Here is a 19,254-nt window from a genome sequence, read left to right as displayed (position 1 = left end):
CTCTTATTTACTTTTTCGGCCTGTGTTTGTGCGTAACCTTCATCATCAGGCTTCTCAAATGAATTTGTATACTGTTGGGGAAAAACAATGCAGTGTGTGAGTCTGGAGCTCATTTGCATTGGCTTTGGTGCTATCAGATGAGGATTTGCATATTCAGATGTGGGGGAGGTAGCCAAAATTAGAGCAGTTAAAACAAAAAACAAACAAAAAAAATGAACAAAACCAAACAACTCTTAATATAACCCCTTGAAAAATGAAGAGGAGTTGGTAGAATTGTAGCACCTCAGAGAGTGTCTGCAGACCATGTTAACCATGACCCTGAGATAGAGATAGATAGATAGATAGATAGATAGATAGATAGATAGATAGATGTGGATTGTTGCTGCAGTTTATAAAGTTCATATGATTCAGAGACAGAAATAAAGATGACTGAGGTAGAAGTAAAAATCATGGAGGTTTCATAATTTATAAAGACACCAGATTTTAATCAGTGTTCGTTCAGGAAATGGCAAGTATCCGTCATCCTGTAAGACAATGAAGAACCTGTGTTATAAAATGTTTACTTTTTTTTAAGCAAGCGCTTAGGAATGTGTCTAGTTGGTGAAATAGGTATGTGTGTGTATACACCTAATGCTGTTTAACAGGTCTGGGGCTTGATCATTACTGCAGTGAATTGATCGTGTGTTTCACAGTTGTCTATCGTTCTTTCTGGAGCGCCACTGACTGAGCAACTGCCTGTGGTCTGTTCGTTTGTTTGTGTGTGTTTGTGTGTGTGAGTGTGTGTGAGCTAACAGCATGAGGCCTTTTCCTATTTATCATCATGCTGAGTGTTTTGTACAGTTTTTTTTTTCATGTCTTATTGCCCAGGCAGTTGGCCTCATTTCCATAGAGACGCCACATATCTAATATTTCTAGACGAGGAATAAAAGCTCCTATGGGTTTACGGTCCATTGTTCATAAGCAAGCCCGCAGGGCAAGTGAATGCTCCATTATATACTTGCCCAGTCCCCCTTTTTTTTCTTGTATAGGCGACTCATATGAAGTTCGCCCTGGCGGTCCAGACATTAAGGAAGTAGAATGGTTTCATGGCTTTCATATTGAGGGCCTAATGGCATTTAACTCATTTCCTCTTTCCCTTTCCCTCAAACTCCAGAGGCCAAAGTCATGTGATCAAGTAAATCAAGTATGTACTGAAACTGTATAATGAATATCATCCTTAAAATAGTTTTTGTCCAATATTCCTTGATGATAATTGTTTACATGTACATAAATTTTCGGTTATTAATCAGAATTTGGCAATATTCTAATAGTATCGAGTCATGTAAACCCTGCAGTCCGATTGCCCGATTCAGATTAAGACAATATTCTTATCCCCCAAATTCAGATTCCCATGCCTGGAATACGGCTGTTTTAATCAGAAATGTGTTGCATGTAAACACCTTATTCAGAAAATCCACTGAAAGGAGATATATGCGCATGCTCAGTCCTCAAGGAATTGTAGGTGCTAGCAGATAAGCTGTAGGCTAGGTATTTAGGAACGGCAACTCGGGCATACTTACATGCTTGTTAGCATGTAGACAGGAATATTCCGATGCCTGTATGAATATAAACATCATATTTGGAATATGGCTGCAACCTGAATATAGACCTTAAAGAGAATTTGATGTGCATGTAAACGTAGTCACTGATTTAGGCCACAGTTCCTTTATATATCATAGTTCATTATTCAAGCTCCAATGTACTTTCTCAATTACATGGTTTCGTTGCCCAGAAATATAATAGACTTAGCTATCGATTTAAGTGCATTAATACAGATTAAGGCAAACAAACCAGTGTATGAGTGTATGGGGAGGGGATGACTGTGTAGCTATAGTCTCTATACCCTCCTGATGAAGTTTTTGATGTAGCACATCATGTTTGCACCATCGACAAAATGTCACCAAGTTATTGTCAAATGATTTAGCCTCTTTGCATTGCATGTAAATGATATTATCCCTGTCTGGTTCATGTCTTTACTTTCTTGTGACTGTGTGTAGTAAGGAGGAGAGTTATATTTGCACAGCATTGTTTTTTTTTTTTCTCTCAGATTCATCAGTCTTTCCACATACCTGTGTGCTCCAATAATTAAGCTATGTATCGAATAAAAACTTTTGGTTTGTTTTTCTTGGTTGTTATACCTATTTGCCTGTAAGGCAACTATGAATAAAAAACTAGCAGGCCAAAATCTGTTTGTCCCAGGTATTTTGTATACTTTACAGGGTTGGGGGGTTCGATTCCTGCCTCCACCTTGCATGTTCCTCCCAGAACCGGGGCTTCCTTCGGGTACTCCGGTTTCCTCCCCCCAGTCCAAAGACATGCCAAAGACATGTAGGCTGATCGGCTGTAGTGTAGTGTAGGACCGTCTTTCAGGTGCTTCGCGAAATTCCATGTGTTTCCTCGCTTTGTTTGAAATGAACGATAGTATCGGTTGCACACCGGCAACTCGGTAATAGGTCATTAAAAACGGTACCTACGGTACTGCAGAAAAACAAGTACAGTCACATTTTAAGAATGTTGGTATCGACTTGGTACCGAAGTATCGGTTCTCGTGACATCCCTAGTTAGTTCCCCATCCAGCGTCCCCCACTTTGTGCCCTCCAAGTCTCCTGGGATAGGCTCCAGGCTCCCCCTGTGACCCTGTGCAGGATACAGAAAATGGATGGATGCAAACTTCACTTAGATTATTGATGGTTGCAGTCTGACAAGCTTTAGAGTGATATGTTATATAGATATATAACAGGATGAACATGACCTTATAAACGCTACCCATATGGGGGTCACATTTTTTAGGTTGTGACTTTGTGATAAACAGAAATCATATAATGAATATGCTACTTAAAAAGTCTTGGAAAAGTTGAAGACTTTCATTTCAGAAAAGGTTACTGAGTCCTTGTGCAGTGTCCTGTATTCCCTTTTCTTAAACGAAAAAAAGGGAAGTGTGCTTTCTAGAGCTTGTTAAGAGGCTTATGAATGTTAATGTGTGAACATTAAAGAAGCTGAGCACTAACATGAGTATATTATGATGTCTCCATGTTTCAGTGCTTGACTTGAGCGAGTAAAAGTTTCACAGTTTACAGTTTCCTGATCAGGGGGAAAAAAATATTCATATTCTCTCAGACGTTACAATTTTTAGGAATGATTGTTGAAGTATGTGTCTTTAATATATGCTTCCAGCACGCTTTGTTCCCTTTTCACTCTTTATTATTGGCCTCTTTTTTTTTTCATCTTTCTCAATTGGTTTCCTTCTCTCTCTCTCTCTCTCTCTCTCTCTCTCTCTCTCTCTCTCTCACTCACACTCACACACACACACACACACACACACACACGCTTGGCTTCTGAATGGAGTTATTTTTAGCTCTCAATATGTCTAAAGATGCATTCTGTCTGAAGTGCATTCTTACTGCATCTCTTTCAGAGTATGTCATGGCTCCTGTATGGGATTTGTACAGATAGTAACAGTAGTACTAGTACAGTAATACAGTAGTAGTAGTACATTTTTCATGTCACCTTTCATGTGAACGTTTTGTTCTCTGTCATAGTTTTGTGAGGAACACGTGTGAGAAGATGCTCGGGTGTATTTCAACTCGAACTCAATCACAAAGTAGATTCACTATACACTGCCTGAAGGCAGCTGTGAAACCCACAGCGATACACTGATGTCACACGATCCTATTAATAGAAGCTTGTACATGCAAACACGGCCATATTTTGCTCTTTTTATTTTTTATTCAACACTTACCATTTGTGATTTTAGTTTTTCCTCTTTCCTCTTTTGACTTCATATGGCTATCATACAAAAATACAACTTTTCCCTTTTCTGCTCAAACCAAAAAAAAATTGCTCCTTTTGCATACCTTGTATAAGTGATCTTGAATTACCCTGAGAGAATTTTATGAGATATATGTATATTTAATTGGTGAATGACATTTTAAAGCTCCATGTCATAATGACTCACACATTGTTTTGTGTGTGTGTGTGTGTGTGTGTGTGTGTGTGTGTGTGTGTGTGTGTGTGTGTGTGTTTCTTTGTCTTACAATTGTCACACCAATTTGAGTTCTGACTCAGAACCTCTACTCAGGAATGCTTATGGGACCAAACATGTCAAGCCATTGTGTACTGAGGGACAGATCTACCTGTATCTGAAAATTATTCCTATTAATATAGTGTTTTGTATGACAACTGCTTCTTTGGAATCTATATGAATGGACTATTGAGAGTTTTTGTGTTTTGCAGGCAATCCTTATTAAATCCATTATTACAAATATGAAAAGGATATGATGGTCTTTTTCCAATCTTCAGGAAAAGATCCTACCTAGACGAGGCCATCCACCAAACCTCAGTGACTGAGTAAAGAGGGTATTAGTCAGAAAAGTAACCGAGTCCAAGGTCACGCTCAACCTGATGCTACCACCACCATGCTTCAGTGTAAGAATTGTAGTGTAAGGTTGATGACCAGTGTGTTGTTCCCAGCATAGTGCTTTGTGCCAAGTTCAATTTTGATCTCATCAGACCAGATAACTTTTTATTTCCCACCTGTTTGCTGAGACTCCAAGATGTTTTTGGCAAACTCTAGATGGGATTTAAAATGGCTAACCACTTTTCAATAAAGCCCAGCTTTGTAGAGTGCCTGGGCTATGGCTGTCCTGTGACCAGCTTTTCCCATCTGAGCTGGGGATTTCTCCAGCTTCTTCAGATGTACCCTTGACATCTTGTTTGCTTCTCTGTTTAATGCCATCTTTCCCTGGTCACTGACTTTTGTTGGACTCTTCTAGACTCTTCTAGAGTCAGTGTTGTGCCATATGGTTCATTTTATTTATATATTTTATGGCTCCTCTGTTTCAGTGTATGAAATGTGCTAAATAAATATATTTTATATAAATTTATATAGCTAGTAATTTAGTCATTGAAACTGAATTGGAGTCTCTTTGTCTGTGCCAAGGCAGAACGTGTCTCACTTTTGACTGCTCCTCTCTTTATAAATGGGTGAACTGCATGAATAGTCATACAGCTGTTGATGTGTACACACACACACATACATCATGCCTGAATGAGTTTGCAGAATGATGAGTGACACATTGCCATGGAAACATTTGTCTATTTATAGTTCCTGCCAGAGTAAAGTAATGATTGAAATTATTACCATATTCATGAACGCTAGTCACCTTTTTGTTCTACGGATCTTCAGTGTCTGCCTTTTAATTCTGCTCATCCTGTAGTTAAGACGGCCTACATCAGGTCTTCAGTTCCCCTCCTTTTTTCCATCTTCCCTCCAGGCTAAGAAAGACAATCTTCATGGGATTGGCCACATTTATAGACCTTAAACTAGATAATCTTTAATATGATTTTTAATTGAGGGAGACTCCTAGTTTCTGTCTGTTTTTCCATTTTTTAAATGGCTGCCTGTCCTTTTTTTCAACAATTTATTTCCTCTCTGCTTGTGTTGGAGATAATAATTAGGTTTATGGCATGTGGGGGAACACCCCCCCACACCCCCCCCCCCCATGGAAATCCATTTTTTTTTATATCACTTATACAACCAATCATACATTTGCGGATGTCTAGCTTTGCAGAATGTCTTTAATAAATTGTCTTTGTCTGTTTGCAATAACATAAAATATTTTTAAAAAATTACAGGATGGGAATAACTGTTGCACATGTAAGTATTTACAGTAACTAAAGATAAAATAAACACAAACCTAGCAGCTACAGTACCTATATTTGCATTATATTCAATTTAATGTACTATTTGTCCTGAGAAGTGTTGAAATTATAAGACCGTTTCTCATCAGAGAACAGAAAAGCTGTGAAAAGAATTGAATTCTTGCCTATTATAGAAAGGCTTTCTTAAAACAATCTGGAGGAGGTTAGAAAGAAGATAATAGCCACAACTTAAAGGAGCCACTTCCAAAGAGCTTGCTATTTCTGTGATCAGTGTTGCCAATATTATTAAGACTTTTAAAATCATTGTCATTGTCTGAACGAACATGGACTCCATTACAAGAGAGCCAGGAATATCTTTCTATTAAGAGGGAAATGCAAAAGGGCCTGATTGGAATTTGAAAAATGCATGTTGATAAGCTACAGTCATTCCTGGCATAAAAAAAAGAGAGAGAACTTCCCCATATCTTTCAAAGAAAAGAACACATCATTCTATCAAACATTGAGGAGGCTCACTTTTATATTTTGGGATTGCTTTGCTGCTGCAGGTGTTAACTGTTTTGAAGTGAAGCATACAGCCCCATGCCAGAAAGATGTGTCGTAGTCACAGGCTGTGGGTCATCCAGCAGGATAACGGCTCAAAACATACCTCTTAAAAGCAACCATGAATGACTGAGAAGAAAACATGGACTGTCCTGAAGTGTCCTGCTATGAGTCCTGAACTGAGCCCATCTGAACATCTGTGGACAGAGCTGAAATGTGCAGAAAATTGGAGCGGTTTGTTCAAGAAGAGTAGACTAAACTACCAGTCGAGAAGTGAAGAAATCTTACTCTGAGCTACAGAATGCACTTGACTGCAGTTATTACCTCCAGGCCTGTGCTATATAATAAAATGGAAGATGAGCCAGTCAACACATTAATCTGAAAAGATTTGCACAGGTGTTTTTAGCTCTCCAATATTAACACATATCACCTGGAAGACCCAGGTGTGTGTGTTCAAATATGTTCGGCATAGCTAATGTTAGACGAGTATATAGTTAATATCAGTTGACATTGCAGTGTTAACTTGTGCTAACGGTAACTTGTTCCTACGCTAAATGTGTAATCGCTGGCAGGTCTGGTAAAATAATATTTTATAATTGGAGTAAACTTCACTGGGCGTCATGGCAGTGTAAGATATAGTGTATATCTTACAGTGTAAGATATAGTGACTATTAAATTATATAATATAAGCTTAAGTCTATTGTATATTTTAGCAGATCCAAATAAGACATTTAAATTAATATACAGTTTAAGCACATATTAATAAATGTCATTCCTCAGTATCATAGCTGTAGTAGTACAGATCTGTTTTCAGCCATTCATACCACTATATTTTTAGGTATAGCTGATGTGAAAGAGTGGCTTTATGCTTCATATGCTTCATTTTTATTTTTAATTATTATTTTTTTTTTTTTTAAATACAGAATTCTGATAACTCTTCTGGTAACTCGTACTATCAGAGCAATGCTGGGTGCGTGCTGTGTTTGTGTGGGTGTTACTGTTCAGTTTACAATAGAAACTTTACATTGTTTGTATTGTAGGTGTACAGGCAGCGTGTTGCTCATTTAGGAGGCCTGTGTGACATGATTGAAAATAGCCGCTCCATTTCCCGCATTCTCTCTCTGTCATTTGGGATATTTGTGAACTGGGTCACTTTTAATATGTGGAAGATCTAGATCTCAATGATTCTCATGGAGTCAGTAACAACTGCTGAGAATAATGATGTGCCAACACTTTACCACAATCAAGAGATAATTATCAAAGTTGATATTCTCTTAAGGCATCAAAGCATTGGTGTGGAAGGATGTACGCTAAGCAGATGCACTTGTAACAAATAAGCTTTCATTTCTGAAATCATGCTCGCTAACCAATTCAGTACTCACCATACCATCGCTGTCTTACAAACAGTCCCAATGTTAAAAATGACGTGGTGAGTTTACAACCCCTATTCCGGAAAAGTTGGGACAGTATGGAAAATGATGATTAAAAACAAAGAGGAGTGATTTGTAAATGTACATTGACTTGTATTTAAACAGAAAATGTGTAAAGACAAGGTATATTTCTGCAAAGCAGAAGCCATTCATCAACACTGTCCAGAAGCGCCGCCGACTTCTCTGGGCTCGGTCTCATCTGAGATGGACGGTAACACAGTGGAATCGTTTTTTGTGGTCCGACGAGTCAACATTTCAAATAGTTTTTCGACAAAACTGCCGTCGTGTTCTCTAGGCCAAACAGGAAAAGAACCATCCAACTGTTATCAGCATCAGGTCCAAAAGCCAGCGTCTGCTATGGTATGGGGATTTGTCAGTGCCCATGGCATGGGTAACTTACACATCTGTGAGGGCATCATTAATGCAGAAAGATATGTACACATTTTGGAGCAACATATGCTGCCATCCAGAGCAGGACAATGCCAAACCACATTCTGCACAGATTACAAGTGTAAGCAGAGAGAGCGGGTGCTAGCATGGCCTGCCTGCAGTCCTGACCTGTCTCAGAGTGAGAATGTGTGGCGCATTATGAAGCGCAAAATAAGGCAACGAAGGCCCCGTTCAGTTGTGCAGCTGAAGAAATGCATAATAGATTAATGGGGCAAAATTCCACTTGCTAAACTTAACCAACTGGTGTCTTCAGTGTACAAACGCTTAATAAGTGTTATTAAAAGAAAAGGTGATGTTACACAGTGGTAAAGAGTTGACTGTCCCAACTTTTTTGGAGTGTTTTGAAGTCATCAGATTTGAAATGAGTGTATATTTAAAAAAAAAAAAAAAAGTTAAATTCACAATATAAAACATCAAATAATGTGTTAATAATGTATTTTCAATATAGTACAGGGTGAATAGAATTTTCAAGTGACTCCTTTTGTGTACTGTGTACTGACATTACAAATTTAATGGTGCACAATATGATATATGTCAAATGTGGACACAGCAGTAGACCTGTTTATTGTCCTTCTACAGTCTCTCTGACTCTAGGGCCTAATGTTTAAGTTTAGTGCAATAGCATGCAGTAAGGGTGAGAGATCTGAACATGGACCAGTGTGTGTAATCCGGTTATGTCACAGATTACCCATCATCCCTTGTGAGGACAAATCAGATGACTCGGGCCAGCTGCACTGAAGTGGTTCAAACAGGATTATGACTGTTGAAGGGGGTGTGATTTTATAGAAATCGTAGTGTTTGAACCACCTTTGATGCTATTGGTCAGGATTACTGATGAGGAAGGGAAATGGAAGAGTGAAGCTTCTGGTATTTCGATTGGCTAAGGAAGTGTGGAGGTAAAACCTCAGCGGTGTTTTGTGCCCTGCTCTAAAGTCTGACACTGTGATTATAATCTGGATTATGGGACTCCAGAGTTAAAGGTGGCCCATCTGTGCCCTTCCTCGCTCTCTCCTGTCTATCGGAGTGACAGTGGGCCTGGAAATGGAAATGGTGCCCAACATCCTATTCCCCAAAAACATTAAAGTGGAGTATGGCTATTCTGTACCTACTAGGGAAATATTACTCGGTTCCTTTCTCCATTGTGCTTTCAAATGTGACTATAAAATGGCAAAGCTCTCAAAATAGGCACTCTACAGTGAATAGGGTGTGGTTATGTGCGCACACTCACTATCCGTATTGGTTTTTTTTGTTTTTGTTTGTTTGTTTAAAAAAAAAAAAACTTGCCAGAAAGGGTCACATGGCATCTGGTCACATGAGCGGGAGTTTTTTTTTTCATTCATGTGGTTATGACACAGGAAGCTCACAAGCTCAACTTGCAGTGTCACGGTGGCTTAAATTAGGTACCTAGTTTGTTTAGACTTCGTGCAAAAGAAGAAAATTTGTTAGAACATATAGTGGGCAGGAACAAAAACGGTGGGATTGAAAAAAAAAAAAAACATTCCTGCCCACATCTCTCGAGTAACATAGCTGAGGTGGTGGAGTAGTCACCTTGAGGTTATACACATACAATACACATTCAAATATTTGTAGCAATAAATGATACAGATAGAGACATTGTGCTACACCCCTTGTTTATACCCCTATATCCCCAATAAATCTGTGTCCTGTCTAAATTCTTTATATTTCTTTCTATAACCTTGTGTCTAAAGCCCATGAGCCCATATTGGACACTTTCTCTCTGAAGCTGAAAGTCATTTATGTCACCACTCCCTCGCTCCTCACATTGCCGCCAGCCGATATATGACTCAGCTCACAGCAAGCAGCTGAAATAGTTATTAAACATTACTAAATGGAAGAAGTAAAGGATCCAAATAGTAGAGCAGTGAATTCATTTGGAAGGCAGTCACCGCGATCGTGCAGTCAAGTGTAGGAAACTATTCTTGCTCTGTAGCAGAATCCATTTGAAGTGCTACAGTTAGTCCGTCTGTCCTTGTGCTGATGTGTTTAATATGGACATTCATACCATGTAATGAGAACTGAATACAGGTATTCCAAAAATCTTAGTCTCAGGGACTTTTGTGTTTATTTTTTGTTGGGAAACATAGCTGTGTCCTGGTACTAAGAACCTCTGCTTCAAGGTAGATATCATGGTGGTTTGTCCATAGGGGCAAACTAAGGCACTGTTTCTATTAAAAGACATATTGCAAAGATTGGGAGAGGGAAAAGAGGATTGTAGTGTGGATAATGTTTATACATCTGAAATGCATGTGCATGATCTTGACCTTGGTTTCCGTGCAAAGGCTGAGAAAAAGACGGATTCATATCTTGAATTCTTTGGGCTAGTTTCAGGTGTGGTTTTTTTTTTTTTTTTTTTTTTTTTTTTTTTTTTTTTGTGTTTTGTTTTGTAGATGTTAGTTGGACTGGAAATTTCACTGGTAACTCTGATTAATGTTAATAGCTCTTCTGTATATGTTTCACACTCTGGAAACAGGCTGTATGGAAAACGGTTTAACAATGTACATCTAAAACTGTTCAAAATAAGATGCTAGACTGTATGCTGGATGACTATATTGTTGATTCTCAGCTGCTTATTACAGGGTTACTCTTTAAAAAAAAAAAAAAAAAAAAAATTTACTTATGTGCCATGCTTAATTCCTTTTTAAGGTACAGTTCACAAAAGTACATTAGAAGCAAACTGAGGTAAGACATAATGAGACTTTTTTTGGCTTTGAGGAAACCCTCACTGGGGCCTGGGGAACCTCACTGGAGCCTGTGGAAGCTCAGAGGGGCTGAAGGTTTGGGAGTTGCTCATCAAGGGCACAATTACAGTCAAGAAAGAATGTGAAATCGTATACGGTGTGTCCGGAAAGTATTCACAGCGCTTCACTTTTCCCACATTTTGCTATGTTACAAAATTACTATTCTTATTCTAAAATGGATTAAATATATTATTTTCCTCAACATTCTACAAACAATACCCCATAATGACAATGTGAAAGAAGTTTGTTTGAAATCTTTGCAAATTTATTAAAATTAAAAAAAAAAAAAAAAGCACATGTACATAAGTATTCACAGCCTTTGCCATGACACTCAAAATTGAGCTCAGGTGCATCCTGTTTCCACTGATCATCCTTGAGATGTTTCTACAACTTGATTGGAGTCCACCTGTGGTAAATTCAGTTGATTTGGACATGATTTGGAAAGGTACACACCTGTCTATATAAGGTCCCACAGTTAACAATGCATGTCAGAGCACAAACCAAGCCATGAAGTCCAAGGAATTGTCTGTAGACCTCCGAGACAGGATTGTATCGAGGCACAGATCTGGGGAAGGGTACAGAAACATTTCTGCAGCATTGAAGGTCCCAATGAGCACAGTGCCCTCCATCATCCATATATGGAAGAAGTTTGGAAACAGCAGGACTCTTCCTAGAGCTGGCTGCCCGGCCAAACTGAGTGATTGGGGGAGAAAGGTCTTAGTCAGGGAGGTGACCAAAAACCCAATGGTCACTCTGACAGAGCTCCAGTGTGTCTCTGTGGAGACAGGAGAACCTTCCAGAAGAACAACCATCTCTGCAGCACTCCACCAATCAGGCCTGTATGGTAGAGTGGCCAGACGGAATCCACTCCTCAGTAAAAGGCACATGACAGCCCACCTGGAGTTTGCCAAAAGGTGCCTGAAGGACTCTTGGACCAAGACAAAGATTGAACTCTTTGGCCTGAAAGGCAAGCATCATGTCTGGAGGAAACCAGGCACCACGCATCACCTGGCCAATACTATCCCTACATTGAAGCATGGTGGTGGCAGCATCATGCTGTGGGGATGTTTTTCAGTGGTAGGAACTGGGAGACTAGTCAGAATCCAGTAAAAAGATGAATGCAGCAATGTACAGAGACATCCTTGATGAAAACCTGCTCCAGAGCACTCTGGACCTCCGACTGGGGCGAAGGTTCCAACAGTCTTCCAACAGGACAATGACCCTAAGCACACAGCCAAGATAACAAAGGAGTGGCTACAGGACAACTCTGTGAATGTCCTTGAGTGGCCCAGCCAGAGCCCAGACTTGAACCCGATTGAACATCTCTGGATAGATCTGAAAATGGCTGTGCACCGACGCTCCCCATCCAACCTGATGGAGCTTGAGAGGTCCTGCAAAGAAGAATGGGAGAAACTGCCCAAAATTAGGTGTGCCAAGCTTGTAGCATCATACTCAAGAAGACTTGAGGCTGTAATTGGTGCAAGTATTGAGCAAAGGCTGTGAATACTTACGCACATGTGCTTTTTTTTTTGTTTTTTTATTTTTAATAAATTTGCAAAGATTTCAAACAAACTTCTTTCACGTTGTCATTATGGGGTATTGTTTGTAGAATTTTGAGGAAAATAATGAATTTAATCCATTTTGGAATAAGACTGTAAGATAACAAAATGAAAAAGTGAAGCGCTGTGAATACTTTCCGGATGCACTGTACATGGTAATAGTGTCATGTTACTGTGACTTGTGGTGTTTACAGTGTATCTGACACATACCTTTTATGGCTCATTTTAATGTGCTGTTTCTGTTTTCGTAGATCACCAGAAGCTGGAACGTGAAGCTCGCATTTGCCGTCTGCTTAAACACCCCAACATTGGTGAGTCTCGTCACACAGAATAAATTTACCTGCAAAACTTCAAATCCAACATAATTAAATATGCATTTACCCTTTTCTTCATTTTCATGTTGGCTGGAAGCATAAAACAATGTCCGTGCACTTACTCATTAAAACACTGCATCAACACATTTTTACCTCATTGTTAAATGCACAAGAATAAATTTCCTTTTAATGAAGAGGTGTAATTATGGCATCTGAGCATCAGTGAGTATGATCTATCAAGCATCTGGCCTCACGGTTGCTCGGCATAACGAAGCCTGTTGGGGAATACCATGTTTTACACTATTCCAGGCTCCAAAGTTTTTTTTTGCCATGCAAGAAAAGAAATCTGCTGTAGAGGTGGAACTGATTAATGCTGCAATATTGTGTTCATTGTTGGAGTAGTAACAGTGTACAGGCAGTTGTTCTGAGTAAAACAGCACATGCTAGACAGAGGTCATGCCAGAGAATATAGTTTTGTTTTGTGGATTGATCAATTGTTCCTCTGATAAATCTAGAATTACAGACCACCTAATATTGAAGGCTTTACTGAGGTGATTTATTATTGCCTCGCTCTTGTTTGACATTTTTTTTATGAGATTATATATGTGTAAATATTTTCCATTTTTCACTCCACACCACATATACCAAGCTGTAATGAATTTGAATCAGGCCTAGTCTAGACCGCATAATGTTCTACATCCAAACCTCAGGATGTTTTATGTGAAATGAGTCTCACTAGTTCCACATTAAACTTTGCAATCAAGAGCCACATTAGTTTTCTATTATAGTTGCTATTAAAATCATTATTACTCGAACATTAACATTACAGCAACGTTTCTGCTCACATCGAGTCTCCCAAATTACAGTGTTTGCTCCCTTTTTTCCCTCCTTATAACAGTTGCTGGGAAAGCCTTTCTCCCACTGTTGCTATGGAAACAAGAGAGAGACATGGTGAATCATTGCTGAGAGGAAATGCCTGAGAAATTGAGACTAAGGGGATTCCTCTTCCTGTCGCTTGGTTTCTCTGGCTTGCTTTGTACACTCCTATCAAAAATCAGCCACATACAGAATTCTTTTTGATTGAAAACAATTTTGCCCTCTTCAGTGGGGTGGTTTGTTGAAAGGGGGTGGGTGAAATTATAAGAAAAGACTTATCTCTGTTATGCATGGAGTGTGTTAAAGTATACCCCTTCACTTCACCCCTTCATACCCTTTCACTTTTTGCACACTTTACTGTATTATATATTTAATTTAAAATGGATTAAATGACTTTTTCTTGGCCTTTAATCTCCACGCAGAAATACATAGTGACAGCATGAACATCCCTTTTCCATACCGCTGATCCTACACAGATTCAAGGGGGAGCCTGGAGCCCTAGAGTTCCCAGGGAACTTGGGGCACCCCTGGACAGCGTGCCAACCCATTACAGGGCACAGTCCTGCACACACATTCACATACTACAGACAGTTCGGAAATGCCAATCAATCAATGTTCATGTCTTTGGACTGAGGGAGGAAACCGTTGTACCCGGAGGAAACCCCGAAAGCACTGGGCGAACATGTCAACTCTGTGCACAAAGGGTGGAAATGGGATTTGAACCCCCGAACTCAGGAGGTGCGAGGAAAACGTGCTAACCATTATATACCTTATTTAGTATTCATACCCATGGCTAAGGCACTCCAAATTGAGCTCACGTTCATCCTTTGATTGCTTTGATTGTGTCTCAACTGAACTCAACTGAATCCCTGTGGTTAATTCAACTGATTGGACATGATTTAGAAAGGCACACACCTATCTGTTTATAAGGTCCCACAATTCACAGTGCATGTCAGACCAAAACCGAGCCATGAAGTCCAAGGAACGCTCCATAGACTTCTGCAATCAAGTTGCGTCAAGACGTAGATCTGGGCATTTCTAAAGTTTAAAATTTTCCCACGAGCACAGTCAGCTCTGACTGGGTGAAATGGAGGAAAAGTGAAAAGTGGTATAAATTCAGTAACCAGGCTAGAAGGGTTTTGGTCAGGGAGGTGACCAAGAACTCAATAGCCACTCTAAAAGAGCTTTAGAAGGCGCCTGCTGAGATAGGAGAATTTGAGGGAAGGAAAACCATCTCAGAAATACTTAATTAATCTAAAGGGGCTAGATGGAAAACATTTCAAAGTAAAAGGGTTATAAAGGACTCTATCAGTATGGTGAAGCATGTTGGTGGCAGCATCATTCTATTGGGGTACTTCTCAGATTTTATCAGCTGAATGCAGCCAAATATAGAGAGGTCCTTGAAGAAAACCTGCTCCAGAGTACATATGACCTCAGACTGGGATAATAGTTCAGCTTTCAGCATAATGACAGCCCAAAGCATACAGCTAAGATAATGCTGTTGCTTCAGGACAAGTCTCTGAATGTCCACAGACTGAGACTTGAAAATGGCAGTTCCCAGACACTCCTCATCCAGTCAGATTGAGTGTGTGTGGATCTGCCAGGAAGAATGGGAGAAACAAAGTTTGTAGACTTATCCATGAAGACTCTAAGCTGTAATTGCTGCCTAAGGTGCTTCTACAAAGTGTTAAATAAAAGGTCAGAATACTTAAGTGCTGCATTTCAGATTTTCAGTTATTTAAAAAAAAAAAAATAAAGTTGCAAAAAAAAATGTTAAAACTTGTCAGTTTGTCGTCATGGGTTATTGTGCTTAGACTGATGGCCAAAAGAAGTAAATGCAATCTATTTTAAATTAAATCTGGTAATTAAATATCTAATAATGTATATTAAAAATCTATATAAATGCTATTTTTAATGCTTACTTACAGTAATGTGAAAAAATATAAGTACACCCCATGGAAATTGTTGGCTTTTTTGACGTATTTGGACAAGCAAACATTTGACATTTTGTATTAATTTTCACAATTTAAATTAACCAAAAAAAAAAAATCATCATATCGGTCACATGAAAAAAGTAAGTACACCCCTATATTTATCACACTTTCAAATCCATATAATTTGAATAAGGTGTGCAAGATGAAGAAGCCTTTATTTGTCACATATACATTACAAAACAGTGAAATTCTTTTCTTCACATATCCCAGCTTGTTAGGAATTTGGGGTCAGCCCCTGGAGCAGAGAGGGTTAAGGACCTTGCTCAAGGGCCCAACAGTGGCAGTGCTGAGGCTTGAACCACTGACCTCCTGATCAGTAATCCAGAGCCTTAACCGTGAGCCACCGCTGCCCAAACCATGAGCCACCCAGTGCGCTATTCTGATTCAAGACAGAGAACCGGATCGTGATGATGTTAAAGCAAAGTTAGCATTAATGAAGTGCACTACATAGGGTGTAGACGCTATCATTTTAATCTTAATAGTGTGTTTTTGTAGGGAACAATGACTTATTTAGGATTCAGTGAATAGTGAATAAGTAGTGAATGAGTTTAGGAGATTCTGCTGTATGAGCTACACTGTACACAGTGAATCTGTTTTGTTTAGGCTGTCCTACTTGAATCTGATTGGGTGCATGATTGATTGGGTGCCAGTGATTAGAACCTACTTAGGGAGTGCAAGTGGAGCCTGTCTTATTTATATTATCTAGTGTCTGGTGTTCCCTTTGTTATTGAGGTGTGTGGTGTCCTCATGCCAAGATCTAAAGAGTTCAGAGAAAATGCTTGTGTAGTATGGCAAAGGATTTAAAAAGCTCTTCAACTTATTTGCAATACTGTACATCATTCAACTGTTAAAAAAAAAAAAAAAAAAAAGCTACAAATGGCTCAGATTTTAAATGACTGCCAGTTTGTCCAGGACTGGCCTTCCCAGATAATTCAACACAAGAGCAGACTGTCTTATGCAAAAAGAAGTCTCCAAGGACCCAAAAAATTCATTGCAGAATCTGCTGGTAAGTCTTGCAACTGTTGGTGTCAAAGTGCATGCTTGTACAATCAGAAAGAGATTTAATCTGTATAGGAGGCATGCCATGAAAAAGGCTTTGCATGATTACAGTTTGCCAATGAGCATATAGGCAAATACCAGGCCTTTTGGAATAATGTGCTCTGGACAGACGAAACAAAGATAGTTATTTGGCCATAGTAACAGCTGTCATCTTTGGTGCAGGCCAAAGACAGCTTTTCAGGAGAAGCACCTCATAGCAACTGTGAAGCACGGTGGTGGAAATGTTATGGTTTGGGGTTGCTTTGCTGCTGCAGGGACTGGGCAGCTTGCATTCATTGATTCAACTATAAATTCTGCATAATATCAAAGAGTGCTTGCTTTTAATGTGAGGCCATCTGTTCGAAAAATTAAGTTGAATCGAAAGTGAAACTTTCAACAGGATAATGATCCTAAGCACACTAGCAAATCCACCAAGGAATGGCTCAAAAAGAAGAAATGGAGGGTTATGGAATGGCCTAGTCAAAGCCTGGATTTGAATCCCATTGAAATGTTGTGGGGGGATTTGAAACGGGCAGTACATGCAAGAAACCCCTCAAACACCTTGCAACTGAAAGAATACTGCATGGAAGAGTGGCCACAAATTCCAGGAAGTCTGGTGGACAATTATGCAAAACACCTACAAGTTATTTCTACTAAAGGGATCAATACTAGCTTCTGAGGCCAAGGGTGTACTTATTTTTCCACAGAAGAATAACACATCTGTTGATCTTTCTGTTGAATAAATGATTGAAAAAGCTAATTTTCCTTGTGGGTTTGTTCATGTATTTCAACTTTATCAATAGGCACTGTTTCAAAGATGGTTTGCTTGTCCAAATGTGTCAAAAAAGCCAACAATTTCCATGCGGTGTACTTATTTTTTCATGTTACTGTATGTTTATTTCTGGTTTACTTTTGTTTTGATAAGAGACAAATGATGTTTGGACATCAGCTGTGTATAAACAGTGATATATTTGAGTTGTGTAGAGGTTTCTGTCAGTAGATAATAAAGATGAATGTGTTTATTTAGCCGTGAAAGAGATGTAGATGGACTATAGAAGGGTCTGTGTATAGTGTGGGAATTGAAATTGGTCTAATGGAGGAGGTCTTCTCTTGTAGATATCTGTCTATAGTATACTCTTTCTTGCACAAGCATTCATGCACACGTACACAGTGGGACTAAATGAATTGGAAAGTGGGTGCGTCTGTATCCTGTGTTAAATCTAATCAGCCATCTCTCTCCATCTCTTTCGATCCCTCTGCTCCTTACAGTGAGACTCCATGACAGCATATCTGAAGAGGGATTCCACTACCTCGTCTTTGATTTGTAAGTAATTGTGTGTGTGTGTGTGTGTGTGTGTGTGTGTGTGTGTGTGTGTGCTCATCTTGGTGGCCAATAAAGGTGAACATGAAACTGGCATGCAGTTCAGGGGTCGGCTCCACCTCTTACCAAATATAACCAGAATTAAGGGTCTGGCAGCCTGCTAATGAGCACTGTCGACAGTCTGGATGAAAAAACATTAATTGGCTGTGTGTGTGTGCATGTGTTTTTCCACCTGGGTTATAACGAGAGCTAATCAAATCCTTTTTGGACATCCGTTCACCTGAAACTGGTTGGTACCAGTGCCAACTTCCCTATTTCTTTTGTTAAGTTCAACACAAAACATCAGATGTATTGCATATGAATGCAATACATAAACAAAAAAACTGGGAAAAGTATGGAAATGACAAATATTTTAGAAAAGTATGTTTGAGTAAATTGAAGCGTTCCATGTGGGAAGGCAAACACACAATACCTTCATTGTTCAAGTGGTTAAAGTCTCGACAATGCTGTTGCTAAGCAACTGGATCATATGGACACATTCTATTGATTGAGGCTAATAATTTACGTAGCTAGAATGTAGCGGTTAAGTCATGTCTAAGACAGTGTAAAGGCACCATGACAGTGGAAATGAAACCAACCACAGGAAATCTCACCTTTTCCCTCAGATGCGTTGGTTAGTTGCAGACGAAAGACTTCATGTGACAAAAATTACATGTTAATAAAACTTAACATTGTTCTCAAACTGGAACTTCAGTGAGTTATGCCATATTGAGAAACATCACGGCTTCTTAGCTAGGGTGTTACAGTTTGAATTTTTCAATAGTCTAAAACTATCATGGATTCATGATATCACTGTTGTAACCTGATGTGGTGTTCTACTGTTCGTCTGCCTCAAGGTTTGGTGTATTGTGCATTATGACATGCATTTCTGCTCAACACTGTTGTAAAGAGCAGTTGTTTGAGTTACTGAAGTATTCCTGTCAGCTCAAACCAATTTGGCCATGATCACTCTTATGAACAAGGCATTTCCACCTGCAGAACTGCTGCTCACAGGATGTTTTTTGTTTTTCACACTATTCTGTGTAAACTCTAGAGACTGTTGCACATGGACATTGATATGAACATTAACTGAAGCGTTTGACCTGTAGCTGCATGATTTTATGCATTGCACTGCTGCCAGATTTTTGGCTGATTGGATAATTGCATGAATGAGCAGATGTACAGGTGTTCATATTAAGGTTGCTGGTAAGTATATGTCTGTTAATAATGTTAG

The 19,254-nt window shown here is 39.2% G+C and overlaps 1 protein-coding gene across 7 annotated transcripts in view; it reads left to right on the top strand.

Annotated features, from left to right (window-relative positions):
* camk2d1 (calcium/calmodulin-dependent protein kinase (CaM kinase) II delta 1) overlaps positions 1-19,254 on the top strand; it is an 87,245-nt gene that overhangs the window by 35,679 nt on the left and 32,312 nt on the right. For all 7 annotated transcript variants that reach the window (XM_053681267.1, XM_047156767.2, XM_053681265.1 and 4 more), the window contains exons 3-4: positions 12,690-12,749; positions 17,930-17,984. In XM_053681267.1, the coding sequence (XP_053537242.1) occupies positions 12,690-12,749; positions 17,930-17,984 (115 nt within the window). The remainder of the gene's footprint in view (positions 1-12,689; positions 12,750-17,929; positions 17,985-19,254) is intronic.

This window comes from Ictalurus punctatus, chromosome 7 (assembly GCF_001660625.3).
Source record: "Ictalurus punctatus breed USDA103 chromosome 7, Coco_2.0, whole genome shotgun sequence".
Lineage (NCBI taxonomy): Eukaryota > Metazoa > Chordata > Actinopteri > Siluriformes > Ictaluridae > Ictalurus > Ictalurus punctatus.
The sequence above is the reverse complement of the archived record's forward strand: the minus strand, read 5'-3'. Positions and strand labels throughout refer to the sequence as shown.